This window comes from Pollicipes pollicipes, unplaced genomic scaffold (genome assembly GCF_011947565.3).
Source record: "Pollicipes pollicipes isolate AB1234 unplaced genomic scaffold, Ppol_2.1 Scaffold_2555;HRSCAF=2994_pilon_pilon_pilon, whole genome shotgun sequence".
Lineage (NCBI taxonomy): Eukaryota > Metazoa > Arthropoda > Thecostraca > Pollicipedomorpha > Pollicipedidae > Pollicipes > Pollicipes pollicipes.
Genome location: NW_023596136.1, coordinates 9,893,297 through 9,911,246, shown reverse-complemented (window position 1 = coordinate 9,911,246; position 17,950 = coordinate 9,893,297). Strand labels below are relative to the sequence as shown.

The window sequence follows — 17,950 nt, the reverse complement described above, 5'->3', positions numbered from 1 at the left end:
AACAACTTCAGTCTCCTTGCACTTTGGGACTCCTCCCTAGCAGCGCGCGCGGGCGAAGCGTCACCAGCGATCACTCTTCACCGCTGATAGCTGACGACAGTGCTAATGAAAGGCGAGATTGGGCCCACTCCCGGCCGACGTCACTCTCGGCTAAACGTTCAGCTCATTGTCCCAGGGGGACCGCGCTAATCAGCTCATTACGCCCGTATCGACCCCGCTATCGGGGCCAATTACCACAGCTGTCAGTTGCACGTGTCCTGTAATTTCAGCCGCCGTCCGCCGGCCGGGTCACACACGAGTCTGCCGCGCTCCACGCCGGTCGGACGCGCCCCACGCTCGGGACTGCCCCGCGTTCACGTCCATCGCTCGGCACCATGTGGTGGCTGCTGCTGGCGGCGCTGGCCGCGCTTTTGCTGCTGCTGGCCGGCCGCCGGCTGCTGGCCGCCCTCTGGCCGCGCCGCTATGCGCTGGCCGGCCGCCATGTGCTGGTGACGGGCGGCTCGAGCGGCATCGGACGCAGCCTGGCGCTGCTGGCGGCGCGGCACGGCGCGCACGTGACGCTGGTGGCGCGCGACGCGGCTCGGCTGGAGGCGGCGCGCGCCCGGCTGCTGGCGGCCACGCCGGGCGCGCGCGTTCCTCTGCCTGCCTGTGGACGTGGCCGGCGATGCGGCGGCCGTGCGCAACGTTGTGGCGCGCGCCGAGCAGGAACTGGGGCCCATCCACCTGGCCGCCTGCTGCGCCGGCTTCGCCCTGGCGCAGCGCTTCGAAGAGATGCCGCTGGAGACGTACCGCCGGCTGATGGATGTCAACTACTTTGGCGTGGTGAATGTGCTGCACGCGGTGGTGCCGGCGATGAAGGCGCGGCGCGAGGGCCGGCTGGCGCTAGTGAGCTCGCTCGGCGGCGTGGTCGGCCTGTGGGGCTTCGCCGGCTACTGCGCCTCCAAGTACGCGCTGGTCGGGCTGGGCCAGACGCTGGCGCAGGAGCTGAAGCCGTACGGCGTGGGCGTGACGCTCTGCTACCCACCCGACACGGACACAGCCGGCTTCGAGGAGGAGAACCGCACCAAGCCGGAGGAGACGCGGCTCATCTGCGCCACGGCCGGGCTCTTCTCGCCGGACGAGGTGGCCGCTCAGCTGCTGCGCGACATGATGCGCGGGAACATTACCAGCACAGTGGGCTCGGAGGGGCATGCTTATGACCACCGTCGGTCTGGGCATGGGTCCGGTCAGCTCGGCCGGCCAGTTAGCGCGCGAGGTGCTGCTCATGCCGTTGTTCCGCCTAGTCGTCGCCTTCTTCCACTACTCCTGGGACGGCATTGTGCGCGACTGCATGAACAAGCGCGACGAAAGCAAAAAGAGCGAGTGATGGCCGGGGCAGGGTCGACGCCGCTACGCAGGCCGGTTCTAGTCGCCAGTACGGCAGATAACCGCGTAACTCGTCACGTGCAACGGATGCCAGCCGCGAGCAAACTGGCGAACGCTTGTAGAAGCAGGACTTCTACGTCCACCACCGGGCCAAATGGCTTTTGTTGATTATGCACTTCCTTTGTTTGTATGCATCTATATGCCAGTATGAAGTGTGCAGCGATGCTTTTTGAGATCTATGATTTGGTCGTTTGGGACATGATTATGTAACACTGCGCGTATGCGAGTGTGCGTCTTGTCATTCCGTCGCTCTTCGGGTTACACGACGTTATCTGCAATACTCTATAACACGAAATCAGGTAACTAACGGCGCACGTACTTGATCTGAGATGGTGAAATGGACTTGTTCCGAACGGTAACGGTCATAGCATAAATATATATTTTTTAAGTGTGCATGGTTTATGTTCATTGTCCGCCATGTTGCGGAAGCGAATCACGTGCGTCCCATGGCGTTTTACATCATATTACGCTGGGGCTGGTACGATACTGAAAAATACCGCCGTACAGTCGCCGTACTCCACGCCTTTCATGCGGTTCTCGTCAGTTGTATCGTAGCTCGCTCCGGGCACGTCAGCCTATTTTTATCATGAATGTCTTGACACTGACTTATTACTACGAATGCAACTGATTATTGCTACATTATTCTAGCAACCAACGAACATATATATATATATATATATATATATACACATACGTACACTGCATTATTACGAAGGTTGCTGGACAGTCATTTTCGCATGAAAAAATCCTTAGCTCGTCCCCATTTCTACAGCTAAGAACTACCACAGCTTATTACCGATCAAATGCACGGGCCGGCCCAATACTGAATGCTGAGGAAGGAGACACGGTCCGGGCACCGCACCCATACATAACTCACTATCTAAAAACCAAGCCCAGGAGGAAAACGCACTTATTACACCGCTTTGGAAGGCGGGGAGTGAGGCCATAATCGCCCTGGCTTCTCCAGGTCCGCAAATGAGTACCCACCATCCAACAAAGTCATGCCACAAATGACTACTGAACGTTGTGCCGCAGATAGGCAGCTACCACACAGGCCTTTTCGTGCATACCCCGCGGGAGGGGGGTGAGGCGTCACGTCTGGTGTCAGTTCCGCTCTGATTGGTCCCGAGCCCTGCCTGCGGGCACTCACCTCCCCTCAGTGACTCGTCCACGCCATCGGCTGCTTGTCCTCTGTCTATGCGGCCGATTGCTCGACACGCGCACAACAGCGCGTTGACGTTTCCAAAACAACATCCAAATTTGTAGTCACCCGACGCGTGTGGGGGGAAGGAGGCTGCGAGCATGGGGTGGAGGGCTGCTCCTGAAGGGCACAAGGCTCTCGGTGCGAGGCTCGGACTTAAGCTGCCGTTGCCCGGCGCTCAACAGGCGACTCGAGTGCGTGCCGCCGCAGGGGCCGCGAGACGCACGCACAGCGCCCGCAGGTCCTCAGAGGCGACGGAGGTCTCCTCCTCTGTCAGAGGTCGAGCCCGGAGCACTTACCGACCGGAGCGGCGGCCGGCGGGCCGGCCGAGGCCAGCCGCGCCAGCAGCAGGGCGGCCAGCACGCCCGCCCAGACCATGGCGTCCACTGGCGGTCGGCGCCGACCAGCGCCGACGGCCTGCCGGCGCGCGCGCGCGCGCTCACTCTCTCCGTCAGGGCCGGGCGGCGCCGCCGCTCCGTCGACACCGGTCGCCAACCGGCCTCCGGGCCGAGCGAGGGGCTACGGGCAGCGTGCCGGCACAGCGGGGCGGCACTGCGTATGGCCGCTCGCCGACTGTCGAGGCGTTCCGGCCGTCATGCTGCCCAGCCTGGCGGGAGCGACAGTGACACCACCTGGCGTAGACCCAGCACGGCTGAGCGGCTCGGTGCGTCCCGCATGACCTGACATGCCTCCCATAAGCGAGTGTCGTGATCTCGTGCCGCGACAACCAGTGACATCCGCACTCTGGCAGAATGAGCGAGAACTGTCCGTACCCGTTGACCAATGTGGTGACATCACGCGCCCATAAACAGCTGAACGCAGTAGCTAATGCGCGTCTTGAGAACCGTGCAATTCACACACAAACGGCGCGACCTGTGGGATGTTTATTCCTTGTACTCAACCATATGACACATGACCATGACCATGAAATCTATTCGCAGTCCCACTTGTCATAGGCGTTCTTCGTCCGCGGTGCCATGCCGGTCACTTTTCATCATCACGTTCGGCATACATCCCTGTGCCATTCATCACCATCATCTTAACCATGCATTTATATGTCATCCAAAAACGTCTGTTCAAGGCAAGCGTCGCAGTCACAAGAACACCCATGCGCAACTATACATACAAAATTGAAGGCATGAGCCTAAATGACGGTATGAAGCACACAGGCCATAGGAATGTCCGGACCCTATCACTTCCATCACTGCGAGCCATCCCCTCTCAGCACCTCACCCCTCATCCGCGAGCGATATACGACGATGCCAGCCGTTCACACTTGGCCCGGCGCATCGTTCCCCTCGACAGTGGCACGGAATCTAGAAGCTCGGCGGAGCGACGGGCTAGTTTACAGGTCGTTTAGATAGCCGACAGTCGCCATGAAGTCGCTTAGAGAGCCGACAGTCGCCATGAAGTCGCTTAGATAGCCGACAGTCGCCATGAAGTCGCTCACAAACTCAGTCACATGTTTGACAATCCGTCTGTAGTTCGTCTCGCCTCTTTTGATGACAAGAAATCTGGCGAACAGAAATGTTCCTCTTCATTGCGATTGGGCAGGGATCGTTCCAGGTGTCTGCTCTTCGTCTTCGGGCGCCCATTTGCTAAATGTTTGGCAGTATTCCCGTGCCAGCGGGACTCAAGCCGTCGCGGCCTTCCTTGTTGCTGGCCGCTCTTAATTTGTCTTAAATTTTTGATTTCCTATTCTACGCCTCGACGTATTTTATACATTTTCTAAAAAGTCTGAAGGAATTTTGACTCTTTTAACCGTCTGTCTTTAAAAATGTTCACTGAACCGTGTGCACGCAAATGCATTGATTCTGTACAACTGAAAGCTAACGAGTTAATAGTTCACGTTTTAAAATGCATCAGTTCTACCGATCAATTATTAGCACCGAACTTCCATGCAAAACGGCATGGAGCAATCTCACGTTTATGTGAAGACATAGTTAAGATCAGTTTTAGATTTAAAAGTCTGCAATGAATAGATGCATTTCCTTGCTACTGACGGTCCATGCATTTGTGACGGCAACACGCAACCATCACTCAGTAATGTATGTATCAAGCAACCAGCGATTTGATGCATCAAAAACGCGGCATGGAACACCGCACAATGTATGCAAATTAAAAAGATATACCCAGGTAGTGAGGTTAAATGTATATTGCTTTACCAACATATGACAAGATGCAAACTAACCACAAGACAAAAGTCGTTTTCCAAGTAGCCTTACTATGGCAACGCCAATCGACACAACACAGAGCGGATGCACAGCCCCATACATGCCATCCGTTAAAACAAAACTTCGGCTGGCAGTCATGGCTCCTCGCACACTCGGTCCTCGGGCACCAAAGAAAGTCATGAGAACACTCTAAAGCCACAGCACTGGTGACCAGAGCACGTGCACCTGCAAGTGCACCGGCGCACACAATGAGCGACATCCGCTGGGAACATCCCGTACACGGAACGGCCGTCGCCTGTCACACGCCGACGCTGGGCGGCACGCCTGGCCAGAGACGAAGAGCGGCGCGGTCCGACCACTGGCCTGGTCCCGGCTCACTGGCTGGTCCACTGTCTCACTGCGGCGGCCTTGGCCCGCAGGCCGGATCCGGACCACTCCTCCGATCCGGATCGCGCCCGGGTCCGGGTCCGGCGCACCACCCCGGTCCGGGCGTCCGAGCGCCGTCGGAGGCGCCGCCCGCCGCCGCACACTCCCGCGCCGCGGAAGGGCGGCACGCGCACGGGCAGTCGGGCCGGCCCACAAGGCAGCCTGGCTGGCCCGAGCGCCACACAAAGCCGTCACTGCACACTGGGCCAGCGCACGGGCGGGACTTGACGCCAATCTCCACGGCATGGCACTGCACGGCACGGCACGGCACGGCACGGCGCGCCGGCTGGAACAGACGGCGTGCGTTGACGTTACGTGACGCCGGACCAGCCGCGGCGGCCGACCAGTAGTTTAATGCGCGTGCCAATGTAGGTGGCAGGCCTTTGGTTTCGGCCGCAACACGGTGGGCTTTTCCTCGACCAGCTCCCTTCCCAGGAGACGGCAGCAACTGTGGAGTCAATTGCTGACTGCTGTCGCGGGACTGCGCTGCACCAACCAGCACCCGCGGCAGGACGTTCACGGGCATGGTTCGTCTTCAAACCGACCCTCCGGTCCGTTGTTTTATCCGGGAGGACACTGCCTCGCTCTGGGTCACTAGATCAATCCTCTGACCACCGTGCTCAATGTAACGGGGAAGGCCCGCCACATACATACGTGCCACGGCGGCCAGCCCGACAACACGCGCATGACCCGGGCTATCTCGCCCGAGTGCCGGAAACAGAACCTCTGCTTTGTACACTGCGCGTGTGCTTGTGTCATGGGTACTAACTGGAAAGTTTCTAGCAGAAGCGAAAAGAAAAATACCAGAGGCCGCCGCCGGATACGCGAAAATAATAATGCAACAACTGCATGCACTGCTCATCACTCGCTGAGACTGTGTCGCCTGTGTTTATAGCTTGTTCATCATTGTACTTCATTCCTCGTAAAATTATGTTACCATTAGTGAAAAGAAATTCAAGCGCTGATGTTAATGCTAAGCGTTGCAATTTTAACCGAATAGTTTTGAAATACTCACGCTGGCGAGGGCTCAAGACAGCGTTTATTCGGGTGTTCCGCTTACGGCAAGATGCAGTAACTGCCGGGCATGCTTATTGTTCATGGTCACCTGGCGGTAAGGCCACGGAGAGAGCGTCGAACAACGAAACCCTGAGGCCGTCTCATCAGATCACTGTCTGATAATGTCGGGACTTCCACGAGAATACATGGTCTGATGCGTTTGAGCAAATGTATGGGGGTCGAATTCAACATTGCGAGGCTCATGTTCACGCTCTACGATGGGAGGCAGACAATTAAAGATAAACCAGACTCTAAAATAGTTTAAAGACTCTAAACAAAATGTGTCATCACTGCATAGCACAGTGACGAGGTAATCAAAAAGTAAGTTTGTTCATGCTGAGTGGTAGTCTGAATCTTCAAAGGAGCATTTGAACATTGTTTATTGTGAATAGTTTACTGCTAGCGGACACATAGGAAATACGAGTTATGAACGCAGTTGAACGCTAACAATGTATCGCTCAAATATAAGCATGACGCGACATTTGCAAGGCAATATACTACCACCGGTACATAAGTGGAGAATGCAGCATGGTAGGTCTGTCGGCAGCCTGGCCAACTTCTATTGATTATTGTGTGACTTGAACGTTTTGCCAGTCTGAATAACGCTCCGTCGGCCAGCCTACATCAGCGACATCAGCAGCTCAGCATTCTTCACCCGTGCATGGGGTTGATTGGGTGCAAACGTCACACGCATTTTTGCACACCATGCGTGACAACGAACATGGCGCGACACGACACGCGCCTCGCTGGCTGCCGCCACGCCCCGCCGGCAGCCAGCGAGGCGGCCCGACCATACCCGGGCCAGAGCGGAGACTCCCAAACACTGCCGGCGTCAGCTCTACACGAGCTCGGCCGCACAGCGGCACACGTGCGGCACATCACGGTGCCGAACATCACGTGCCAAAAACGGTACTTTCGGATGGGACCTGCCGATTTTTAAGTCGCATAGGAGCTACGTAGAAAGCTGCGGCATCTCCTACGGGTCTTCTACGGATTGATCTTATGGTTTCTTTGGCGTCATCGTGACCAATACATTCGCCCGTAAAACGAAATTGTGGTAACAAATTACAATAAAAAGAACAAAGCACCCAGAAATCAGGACATACTCCAACTTTCTACGTGTCCAGCTCATAAGCGATCTTTCGGAAGACCCTGTCCCTCTTACGGCTGCTTCTGCAGTGTGAACGCTGGCACGGGAATGCCCTATTCTGGCCCAGGGCTGCATACACCGAACAAAAGCGGAAACGTCGATGCTGCGGGGCGCAGGCAGCTGGAGAAGTCCGCAGATGGGGCCGACTATGTCAAGCGATTTGAAATGGCGTGGTGAGGCAATGACGTGACATAAACCAAAACATATTGTAGGGGACGAACGACAATCGACCAGCAATTTTCCCAGCGGACCTGGCTAAAGCAGACGAATGGCAAGGTGTGAGTTATTATAACGTATTTAAATATCCTCTATCTTAATACGTCCTTCCCGATAATAATGAGGACAAGTGTCATTTGCTACAGGGAACAAAAAACTAGGGGGGGGGGGGGTGAAAACTTTAAGTCCGTGAGCACTTTTTTAATCGAATTCTCAGAGAAGATGTATTTGAACCAGAAAAGAAAACATGGACCACGATAAGATTTTAAATAAGGGTGATCCATAACACACGCATGTAAGCATTATACAAGGCCGTCACATAGCGTAATGCAGACCGCAAGGATGAGAAGTTCCTCCAACCAGCTAAGCACCAACTAATACGTCAAGGTCATGGGTTACCTTAGCACGTTGTCCTGCCATCTGCACTCCTGATTAAACCATAAGGCATAGCCCTGACAACTCCAGCCGTCAAGGGCACCATGACACAAGTGGGACAGTGATATGGTTCGACGGTGTTGCCCGTACGGGAGAAGCCCGGCCGACCGCAGACGTAACCACCGTCCACACCATGCAGCTGGCACCGGTCCACTGACAGGGCAGAAGGATAGAGAATGAGGCTGCAACTGTGTGCAGCCCACGTCCGGCTCAAAGGACAAGGAAGGTCGCCCGGCTCTCGGTCCGGCGAGAGCACAAAACCGCCTGGCTCCCGGTCCGGCGAGAGCACAAGGTCACCCGGCTCTCGGTCCGGCGAGAGCACAAGACCGCCCGGCTCCCGGTCCGGCGAGAGCACAAGACCGCCTGGCTCCCGGCCCGACGAGAGCACAAGGTCGCCCGGCTCCCGGTCCGGCGCGAGCACAAGGTCGTTCCGGCTCCCGGTCCGGCGAGAGAAGGCGAGAGCACAAGGTCGCCCGGCTCCCGGTCCGGTCGAGAGCACAAGGTCGCTCGGCTCCCGTTCCGGCGAGAGCACAAGACCGCCCGCTCCCCGTCCGGCGGGAGCACAAGGTCGCCCGGTTCCCCGTCCGGAGGGGGCACAAGGTCGCACGGCTCCCGGTCCGGCGAGAGCACAAGGTCGCACGGGTCTCAGGGCCGCCAAAGTAACAAGAAAAATTCAAGGTCCGGTCCAGATGACGAGGCAGAAACAGGGGAATGGAATGATGGACGCAGCCAGCCCAGACAAACCGTATCCTCGGGTGCCTTTGCGATGTGGGCTGCCACAACACAGGCCAGCAGGAAAACCATCCCTCAGATGGCACCAATCGGACGGCGGCTAAAGGTAATGACGTTCCCGTACTTCATTCGCTGTTCCAGAGCTGACCTTAAGTTCCGTGGTGCGTGGTGCGACACTACGGCTATCGGCAAACAGTTATTTTTGGCCCAATTTGACACAAGGGTATCGTAAAATCTACCATTAGCAGTGAAAACTAACTCTTGCTGGCTGTTCTAGCCCATTCAGCTCTTATGGCATGGCATTTCCTCCCATTTGACAACGCTGCATCGTGATGTAACAAAAAACTTTGCTTACGTACAAAACTTTGCCAGTCCTTTTTAGAAACGCACTCGATGGGCTTGCATAGCCCACCATCTAAGCTATGCTGACATAGCTTGTCAGATTATTCTGCCTCGGCGCTGTTTGCCAGACAGACATAAGGCGTGTTTGGCGTACCGCACAAAGGCAGGACACGGCCACCCCCGGTCAGGCGAAGCCTCTGGCCAAAAGTCAGCTGACCATCTCACATCAGTCACGCCAAACGACGTCCACGGGCTATAGTACATTTTCATAGCCAATGCCACTGGATCACCAGACCAGCATCTTTCATCCACAAAAAGCAGATGGCCAGGACACCCGAGCTCGTGTTCAAACATAGACCACAGAGACGACGCCTGAAAGGCAACACGTGGGGCTAATTGAGCTAGCTCATTAGGCGGATCACACGACATCCACATTCTGCACAATGGATTTATCCAGTCAACAGGAATATAACTGCATTGATGGTACCGTTCTAATTTCGGCCAGCCGTGCTTTTGCGCTCTGGGCGCGGGACTAGCTGAGCACAGATCAGGTTACAGACCAGAGCACATGGTGCAGAGTCCGTACCAGCATCCACCGACGGCGGCGTGCGAACCGCGCCCAGACGCTCGTCTTTCGCGGAAGCCGTCGCCCGCTCTCAGAGACCTCCGCAATCGGACCGTATTTGGCAGCGCCGGGTGAGCATGGACCTCGAGATCACGAGCTTCAACGACGCTCGCCGTGATTTTTATCACGGAACTCGATGCCCGCACTGCATTGTGGTGCACAACAGCATTCGACTTTACACGGCAAAAACAAAAGGGAGGTGAGCCGCAATTAGCACTGCGTAGAAGCAAGGTCTGCCCCGACCCCGTTCCGCTGTCCCTTAAACAAGCGCCCAGATCCAATTGAACAGCCATTTCCAATAGACGCGCACGCTTGGCGCGCTTTAAATATGGCATATCGCCTGAGGCTGCATTGAGAGGGCTGTAGAGATCAAACGTTGCCAAGATGGTATATATTTAAAATAGTCTAGACGCATCCGACGAGCAGATCCTAGCCGAACGTCTTCAGCCTCCAACATTTATGAATGGTGACAACAGTGCCTGACGACGGCCCTAAAGTCGTCCTCCGGCACATAAGCGCAGACATTCAACCAGGCTTAAAGCCCATTCCAGCTGAACCACCCGGCATAAATTGAGAATACAAATAACCTTGATGAAGCTCAAACTCCCACTATCCCTGACAAGGCCCGCGAACGAGCTAATCCAGCAGCGGGAACAATACGGCGCCGGGTTTGTCCGATTCCGACTGGAAGTCCACCTTTCGCTCCGCGTTCCCTGCGGGGAGCGATCTGGCAGCAGCGGTGGTGCGCGACAGTCAGGCGCTCTACAGTCTGGGCAGCAGCGGAGGTGCGCGACGGTCAGGCGCACCACAGCCTGACAGGAGGTGGCGCCGCAGACATGGCTTCACCTCGCCTGTGCTACAGGAGCGCGCACGCGTACCGAGCGCGGGTAGCCGCCACCGGACGGCCTGCTCGTCGGCCTCCGAGCACCCCGCCACACCTGGCGCTGGCGGGGCGGACCGGCGGCCTCCGAGCACCCCGCCACACCTGGCGCCGGCGGGGTGGACAAGCGGCACACAGCCCCGGCGCCAGGAGGTCGTCCAGAAACGGATGGCCTTCGGGAGCCTTCACTGAACACCTCTCGAGCCCGTCTACACAAAGACCATGCTCACCCCGGAGAGTTCCTGCGGAGGCTGCCTTAACGGCGCTCACCTGGACTAGGCCAGCAGCCAAGCCGGCCCTCGTTCTCGGCCGTGCTCACCTGGACTAGGGCGGTGGCCGGGTGGCCGGAAGCTGCTGCACGGCCACGTCCTCCTGGCAGATGCCCAGCATCAGCAGCTCGGCGGCGTCCGTCTGCACGTCGGCGTCCGGTAGGTCGATGTCCAGCAGGTCGCCGGCGTCGTCCTCGTCGTCGTCGCTGATGGCCTCCGTGTCGGGCGCGCCGACCATCGGCGGCGGCCGCGCCGGCGCCGGACCAGCCGAAGCTGGCGCCGGCGCCGGCGCCAGCTCCGGAGCTGGGGCTGCAGCCGGCACGGCCGGCGGCGGCAGCGGCACATCGGCCAGCGCCGCGGCTGGCTCGGTCTGCCGCCGCTGCTGCTGCTCCCGGTGCTGCACCAGCCGCGCCGTCTCTTCACTCGTCTCTCCCGCATCCTGGCCGCCCGAGGCCTGGCCGGCTTCTTCGACCGGGCAAGATTTGGACGCTTCTGTCTTCTTTGCCCTCAGCTTCGGCAGCTTGCCAATCATGGGCGCCAGCCTTTTTCCGGACGGCACCGGCAGTCGCTTGTACCTTCTGCGCGCCTTTCGCAGGGAGGGACATCGTCACTTTGGCAGCGGTGGCAGCCGCGGAGGGGGCTGGATCGGTGGTGCACGTGTCCCGGTTCACCCCCTCCTCACGCTTCACCTCCACCTTCACAGCAATCTCGGCCTTCTTCTCGAGTGGCTCCTTCCCGGTCCGGGCCGCGCCTTCCCCGGCCCCGGCCCCGGCCAGCGGCGGCTTCTCCCCCTCGCTGTCGGCGCGGCTTCGCTTCGCCTCTTGCTCAGCGATGTTGGCCTGCACCTTCCGCTTCAGCTGGTCCAGCTCGTCGACCGGCTTGGTCGGCGACAGCCAGCAGGTTGAGCCTGATGCCGGCCTTCTTGGCGGCGGCGGCGCCCGGCGGGGTGGTGACGCTGGCGCCTCCGGCCACCGCCGCCGCCGCCGCGCCGCCCGCGTCATCAGTCACGTCCTGCACGGCGCCCTCACTCTGGCGCCGCTGCCTCATCTCCTCGTTGAGCCGGTCGCCACGCTTCTCCATCTCCTCGCGACGGCGGCGGCGCGTGCGCTCTTGCTCGCGCATGGCGCAGTCAAGCAGCAGCCGACTGCGGCTCTCGCTCACCACCGCGTGGTAGGCCGGGTTATTCTCCAGGTATTCCTGTGGCCCGACAAGGCATGTCAGACGGGCGCGGCGGGCCGGCGGTCCGTGGCGGGAGGTACCACGGTATCATCGGCACTACCAGTAAAGCGTGAACTAGAACGGACACACCTGGCAGAGTCTGCCCGGCGCCGGATACGACTTTCGTCGTGGTGGCGCACATACGCCACGGCTTTGCCCTTTCCGTGATTCCTGGGGAGGCTTGTCAAAAATCGCTGACTACGAACAGTTGAAACATTCTCCAAGTTCCAGCGACTTATCAGTGGATTCTACAATGCTGAAAAACGTCCAAGGTAAGATGAATCGTGTGCAAAACAACATATACTGCATGTACTGCATGCATCAGATTCTTGTACGCAACGTTATCAATGGATACCACGCAGAGAGCTGGTGGCCGCATGTCAAAATAACACCACAAACATTAACTGTGTACCAAATATTCGGTAACGCATGCATCATGACAATAAGACCGGCCAAAATCCAAGGACTTTTCAGACACACCAGCATGCGATTCCTCCCACATCAACAAATACGCGAAGCTAATGAAACATCAGCGAGGCGCGAGGTCGTGATGGCACGACATCTGTGCGGCAACTGCGAGCCGGCCGCGGCGCGTCCCACGCACGTCGTAGTTGCTGTTGTGCCGGCGAGACTTGAGGTGGGACGAGGCACAGCGCAGGTCACCCACGAACATGTTGCACACCTTGCAGTACCAGCAGTCAACGCGGATGAACATGTCCAGCCCTGCGACAGACGGCGGACGGCGGTCAGCGCGCTCGAGAGACGCGGCCGACATCGACAGGCGCACGGCCTGGACCGGAGTCGCACCATACCGCAAAGACACTCACCCCCGACGCCAGCGTCCGACACGAGGCCTACCACGGGCCCCGAGCACAGCTGACACTCTGGGCTGACCTCAACACCTGGCGGCGTCGCCTGAACACTGCACGCGACCCGCCCGCACCGTCTCGTCGTCCGCCTGCTCGTCGGAGCAGCACTACTGACCTTTGATGGGCTTCGACTCGGCGTCTCTGGCCTTCTTCTCCACCGGAGGAATGGCCTTACGCCACGGTGCTGCCGCCCCGCCGTCCTGTGATTTCTGTCGGTCGACGACGGCACGGGTTGGCAACAGACAGGCGACACACAATAACCCACTGGCAGCATTCTTCACGTCAGGAAAGGCAAGGCTCCAGGACGTGCACTCTCTGGGCAAATAGAACATCCTCTACTAGGACCACTGTCCATATCAAAGAAAAGCCCATACCAAAAATCTTAGACCATCACGGCATGGCCTGGACAGGTAGGACAAATACCATGTATGAAAAAAACAGACTGAGAAAAAACATCGTGCGAGCGTGCCCGCAAGAGCGGTCACCCAACTCAATAAACCTAAATCGCGGTGCGCTGAGTACACAGTGTTCCAGGACAGAGATATCTCGCTTCTGCCCGGCAACCACAGCCGTCACACGGCGCCCGCTGAAGGCACTCGGCTGTCAGACGGCCGCGGCGGGCTGGGCCCGCGCGCCGGCGCCGACAAGCCGGCCCATCACAAATCCGATACTTGCCGCGTATTTTTTTAGGTGCTCGGCCGACTGGAGGTGCTGCAGGTAAGATTTGGCGTTGAGAAAGATCTGCTGACAGTGCAGGCAGATGTGGTCGGCAGGGTCCCGGAAGAAGACGGCCGGGTCCTCGGCGTCCGGGTTCTGCAGCCCAGCGCAAACACACGGCCGGGGTTACAACAGCGCGCGTCTGGACGCCACGCCACCATCCCAGCACTCAGGTACGTGCGAAGAAGCACGGCAAACTGCGGTCACGGCGAGGGTTGGCGGGTCATGCCGTAACCGGCCGCTGCACGGGGCAGACGCGCCAGCCCACATCCCAGCTGAAGGCGACACGTGCCCACCAGCGCATTCCTGGGTGGGCTGTCACCGGGCAGCAGCTCACGACACGGCAGCGGCGATCACGCAGAGCCCGCCGCAGCGCAGACACTCAGACTACCACACCATCGTGCTGGAGATCGGCACCACTGCTCGTGCCTCCAGACCCAGGTGCTGCTGCTGCTGCTGCTGCCGCCCGGGCAGCTGGTCACGCAGCTGCCGGTGCGGGGCGCTCAACACCCGACAATGCTGCTTGGGCAGCTGATCGCCGATACCCCGGCCCGGCTCACTCACCAGCTGCTGCTGCTGCTTGAGCAGCTGATCGACGCTGCGCTCGCTGCGCAGCCGGTCGAGCAGCCCGGCCACGGCGCCCAGCTCGGCGGCCTCGTCGCCGGCCAGCCGGCCGCGCAGGCCGTCCAGCAGCGTCTGCACCGAGTCCGCCGCCTCCTCCATCGACTGCAGCTGGCGCGCCGGCTCCGCGGCCGTCGACTCCAGACCGGTCGCCGACTGCGCGCGCACACGCACACCGTCACCGACTGGTCGCTCGCACTGTCTGACGCCCGCAGATGTGCGCACACCACCAGCGGTGATCGCGCACAGTCCAGCCTACACCAATGGTCGACTTAACTGCAGTGTCTACCAGTTACAATCTGTACTTACCAGGCACAACTAGAACAGACATGAAGTGCCTTTACTAGTTCTCTTTGGCGCCGCAATGCCTTATTCTACCACCAAAGCGTAAGCCACCTGCCTGAGTCGAAATCACAAAATCCGTCAATGCCTCCCTCAGAAGACATGACCAAGCCCGGATATCGCGCGTCGGCGGCCGCCTGTGCCCCGTCCGGCCCCAGTCCCGCCCCAGCCGCGTACTCACCGGCTGCTGCTGACAGCGGTGAATAGTCTGCAGCAGCGTGCGGTACAGGTCGAGCGTGAGTCCGGCCCCAGTCCCGCCCCAGCCGCGTACTCACCGGCTGCTGCTGACAGCGGTGGATAGTCTGCAGCAGCGTGCGGTACAGGTCGAGCGTGAGTCCGGCCCCAGTCCCGCCCCAGCCGTGTACTCACCGGCTGCTGCTGACAGCGGTGGATAGTCTACAGCAGCGTGCGGTACGGGTCGAGCGTGAGTCCGGACCACAGCCCCGCCCCAGCCGTGTACTCACCGGCTGCTGCTGACAGCGGTGGATAGTCTGCAGCAGCGTGCGGTACAGGTCGAGCGTGAGTCCGGCCACAGCCCCGCCCCAGCCGTGTACTCACCGGCTGCTGCTGACAGCGGTGGATAGTCTGCAGCAGCGTGCGGCTACAGGTCGAGCGTGAGTCCGACCACAGCCCGCCCCACCCGCGTACTCACCGGCTGCTGCTGACAGCGGTGAATAGTCTGCAGCAGCGTGCGGTACAGGTCGAGCGTGAGTCCAGCCACAGCCCCGCCCCAGCCGTGTACTCACCGGCTGCTGCTGACAGCGGTGGATAGTCTGCAGCAGCGTGCGGTACAGGTCGAGCGTGAGTCCAGCCACAGCCCCGCCCCACCCGCGTACTTCACCGGCTGCTGCTGACAGCGGTGGACAGTCTGCAGCAGCGCGCGGTACAGGTCGAGCGTGAGTCCGGCCACAGCCCCGCCCCAGCCGTGTACTCACCGGCTGCTGCTGACAGCGGTGGATAGTCTGCAGCAGCGTGCGGTACAGGTCGAGCGTGAGTCCGACCACAGCCCCGCCCCACCCGCGTACTCACCGGCTGCTGCTGACAGCGGTGGATAGTCTGCAGCAGCGTGCGGTACAGGTCGAGCGTGAGTCCGCCCTCCGTCTGCTGGCCGAAGCCGTCCTGCGGGCCGGCCTTGACCGGCGTGTAGGTGACATGCGGCGCGTGGGCCCGGCCGACTCCACCTGCTGCTGCAGCGCGCGGTTGAACAGCGCCGCCCGCTCGCCGGCGCCCCCTCAGCGCCGGCACCCCGACGACGACGGCGCGTGTCAGACCGTCGGCGCGCAGGTCCCGCAGCAGCGGCAGCAGCGGCGCGGCCGCCGCCCGCCGCCGACCACGGCTCGTCGTCCAGACAGCGCGGCGCTCACCAGCAGCACCAGCGTCTCGGCGGCCGACTGGCGCACGGTGGAGCGCACCCACAGCCGGAACTCCACGTCGGAGAGGGCGGCGCCGGCGCGCGACGACAGACGGATCTGGCCGGCCGGCAGCGTGGTGCCGAACGCGGCGCGCGTCTCCTGCTCGCGCACGTACACCTGCACGGCGGCCAGGGTCTCGTCGCCCAGCAGCAGGAAGCGCACCTGCGGAGGCGCCCAGCTCGGTCGGTCGGCGGGCTGGGGGACTGACGGCACGGTGCGGCACCCGCCGCGATGTCTGGGTGTCGGGCGGCTCGGTGGCGGGGCTGTCACGTCCATGTGCAAACAGCAGCGCGCAATCGGAGGTCCGGGCATCACTTTCGCTTATTCAGGGTTGCGAGCCGAGGTCGCCACCTGTTCACAGGGATCGGGTAGAGATAACACGACTGCCACGCTTCGAGCCACCTCACCAGCAGAGGGCACGTCACCACACCTCAGGGTGACGAGCGGCATGCCGGGCCGGGACCGGCGGCGGTGCCGACGCTGACCATCGGCCGTCCTGCTCCCTGAACACTACCTACCGGCGGCGGCGCCGACGCTGACCATCGGCCGTCCTGCCCCCTGAACACTACCTACCGGCGGCGGCGCCGACGCTGACCATCGGCCGTCCTGCCCCTTGGACACTACCTACCGGCGGCGGCGCCGACGCTGGCCATCGGCCGTCCTGCCCCCTGAACACTACCTACCGGCGGCGGCGCCGACGCTGACCATCGGCCGTCCTGCCCCCTGAACACTACCTACCGGCGGCGGCGCCGACGCTGACCATCGGCCGTCCTGCCCCCCTGAACACTACCTACCGGCGGCGGCGCCGACGCTGACCATCGGCCGTCCTGCTCCCTGGACACTACCTACCGGCGGCGGTTGCCGACGCTGACCATCGGCCGTCCTGCCCCTTGGACACTACCTACCGGCGGCGGTGCCGACGCTGGCCATCGGCCGTCCTGCTCCCTGGGACACTACCCTACGGCGGCGGCGCCAACGCTGACCATCGGCCGTCCTGCTCCCTGGACACTACCTGAGGTTTGGCGTCGGCATCGTCTGCCGTCTCAGCTCCACCAGCGGCCCGCACAAGAGCGCTGCCGACGCCGTTGAGGGCAGCCGCCGAGCCGCCCGCCTCGGCCGGCTCTAGCAGCTGGTTCAGCTGCCCCACTACGGCCGTCACCGACTCCAGCTCCTTCAGCAGCTCACCCTGCGCCGGAGCACGCCGGCGGCGTCGTCAGCAGGCAACTCTCACAGCTCAGCAACAACATCGGGACACACGCTCAGCAGAAGTGCGCAGGTTTGGTTACATTCTAGGCTGACGCGTTTGACGGTATTACTTGACTTCTTCAAACTATATCTTCTTCTTACGTCAAAAAAGCATCAGCTTCAAAGTCAAGTTTTAATAAAGTCGTTGACCGAGGACGTCTCAAATCTTAACTGGTTGTTAACATGCAACTTTAGGCTTGTTCGACCACGGCATAAGCAGGCCCCGCGACAGAAACTGTCGGGTTTCGGCGCACCTGTCTCTTCAGATTGTCGTGCAGCTTTTTGTTGGTGACCGGCTGGCCCTTCTTCCAGATGACGTCAGCCTTGTCGAGCAGCTTCTGCTCCAGCTTCAGCTGATGCAGCTCGCCAGCCAGGCTGTCCCGCTTGGCCACGTACTCCTGACGCTGGGACGCCAGCCGCGCTATCGTCGTGCCCGACAGCGGCACTGGTCCGTCTGGAACGGGCTCCGGTCAGGCCGCTGTTCCGCGCAGCCGGACTGCGGCGGTGACGCACGACCGCAGCACCGAACCGAGCCCACACCGGCCGCGGCCAGCCCCAGGACAACACTCCGGTCAGGCCGCTGCTCCGCGCCGCC

At 60.5% G+C, this 17,950-nt stretch overlaps 1 protein-coding gene across 1 annotated transcript; it reads left to right on the top strand.

The window, feature by feature from the left end:
* Positions 1-482: 482 nt before the first annotated feature.
* On the top strand, positions 483-1,818 carry LOC119108542 (3-ketodihydrosphingosine reductase-like; the record flags this gene model as incomplete). Its single annotated transcript, XM_037232137.1, has 2 exons — positions 483-590; positions 625-1,818. Coding segments are annotated over 2 exons (1,017 nt in total), but the record flags the coding sequence as incomplete, so codon positions are not given.
* Positions 1,819-17,950: the final 16,132 nt, after the last annotated feature.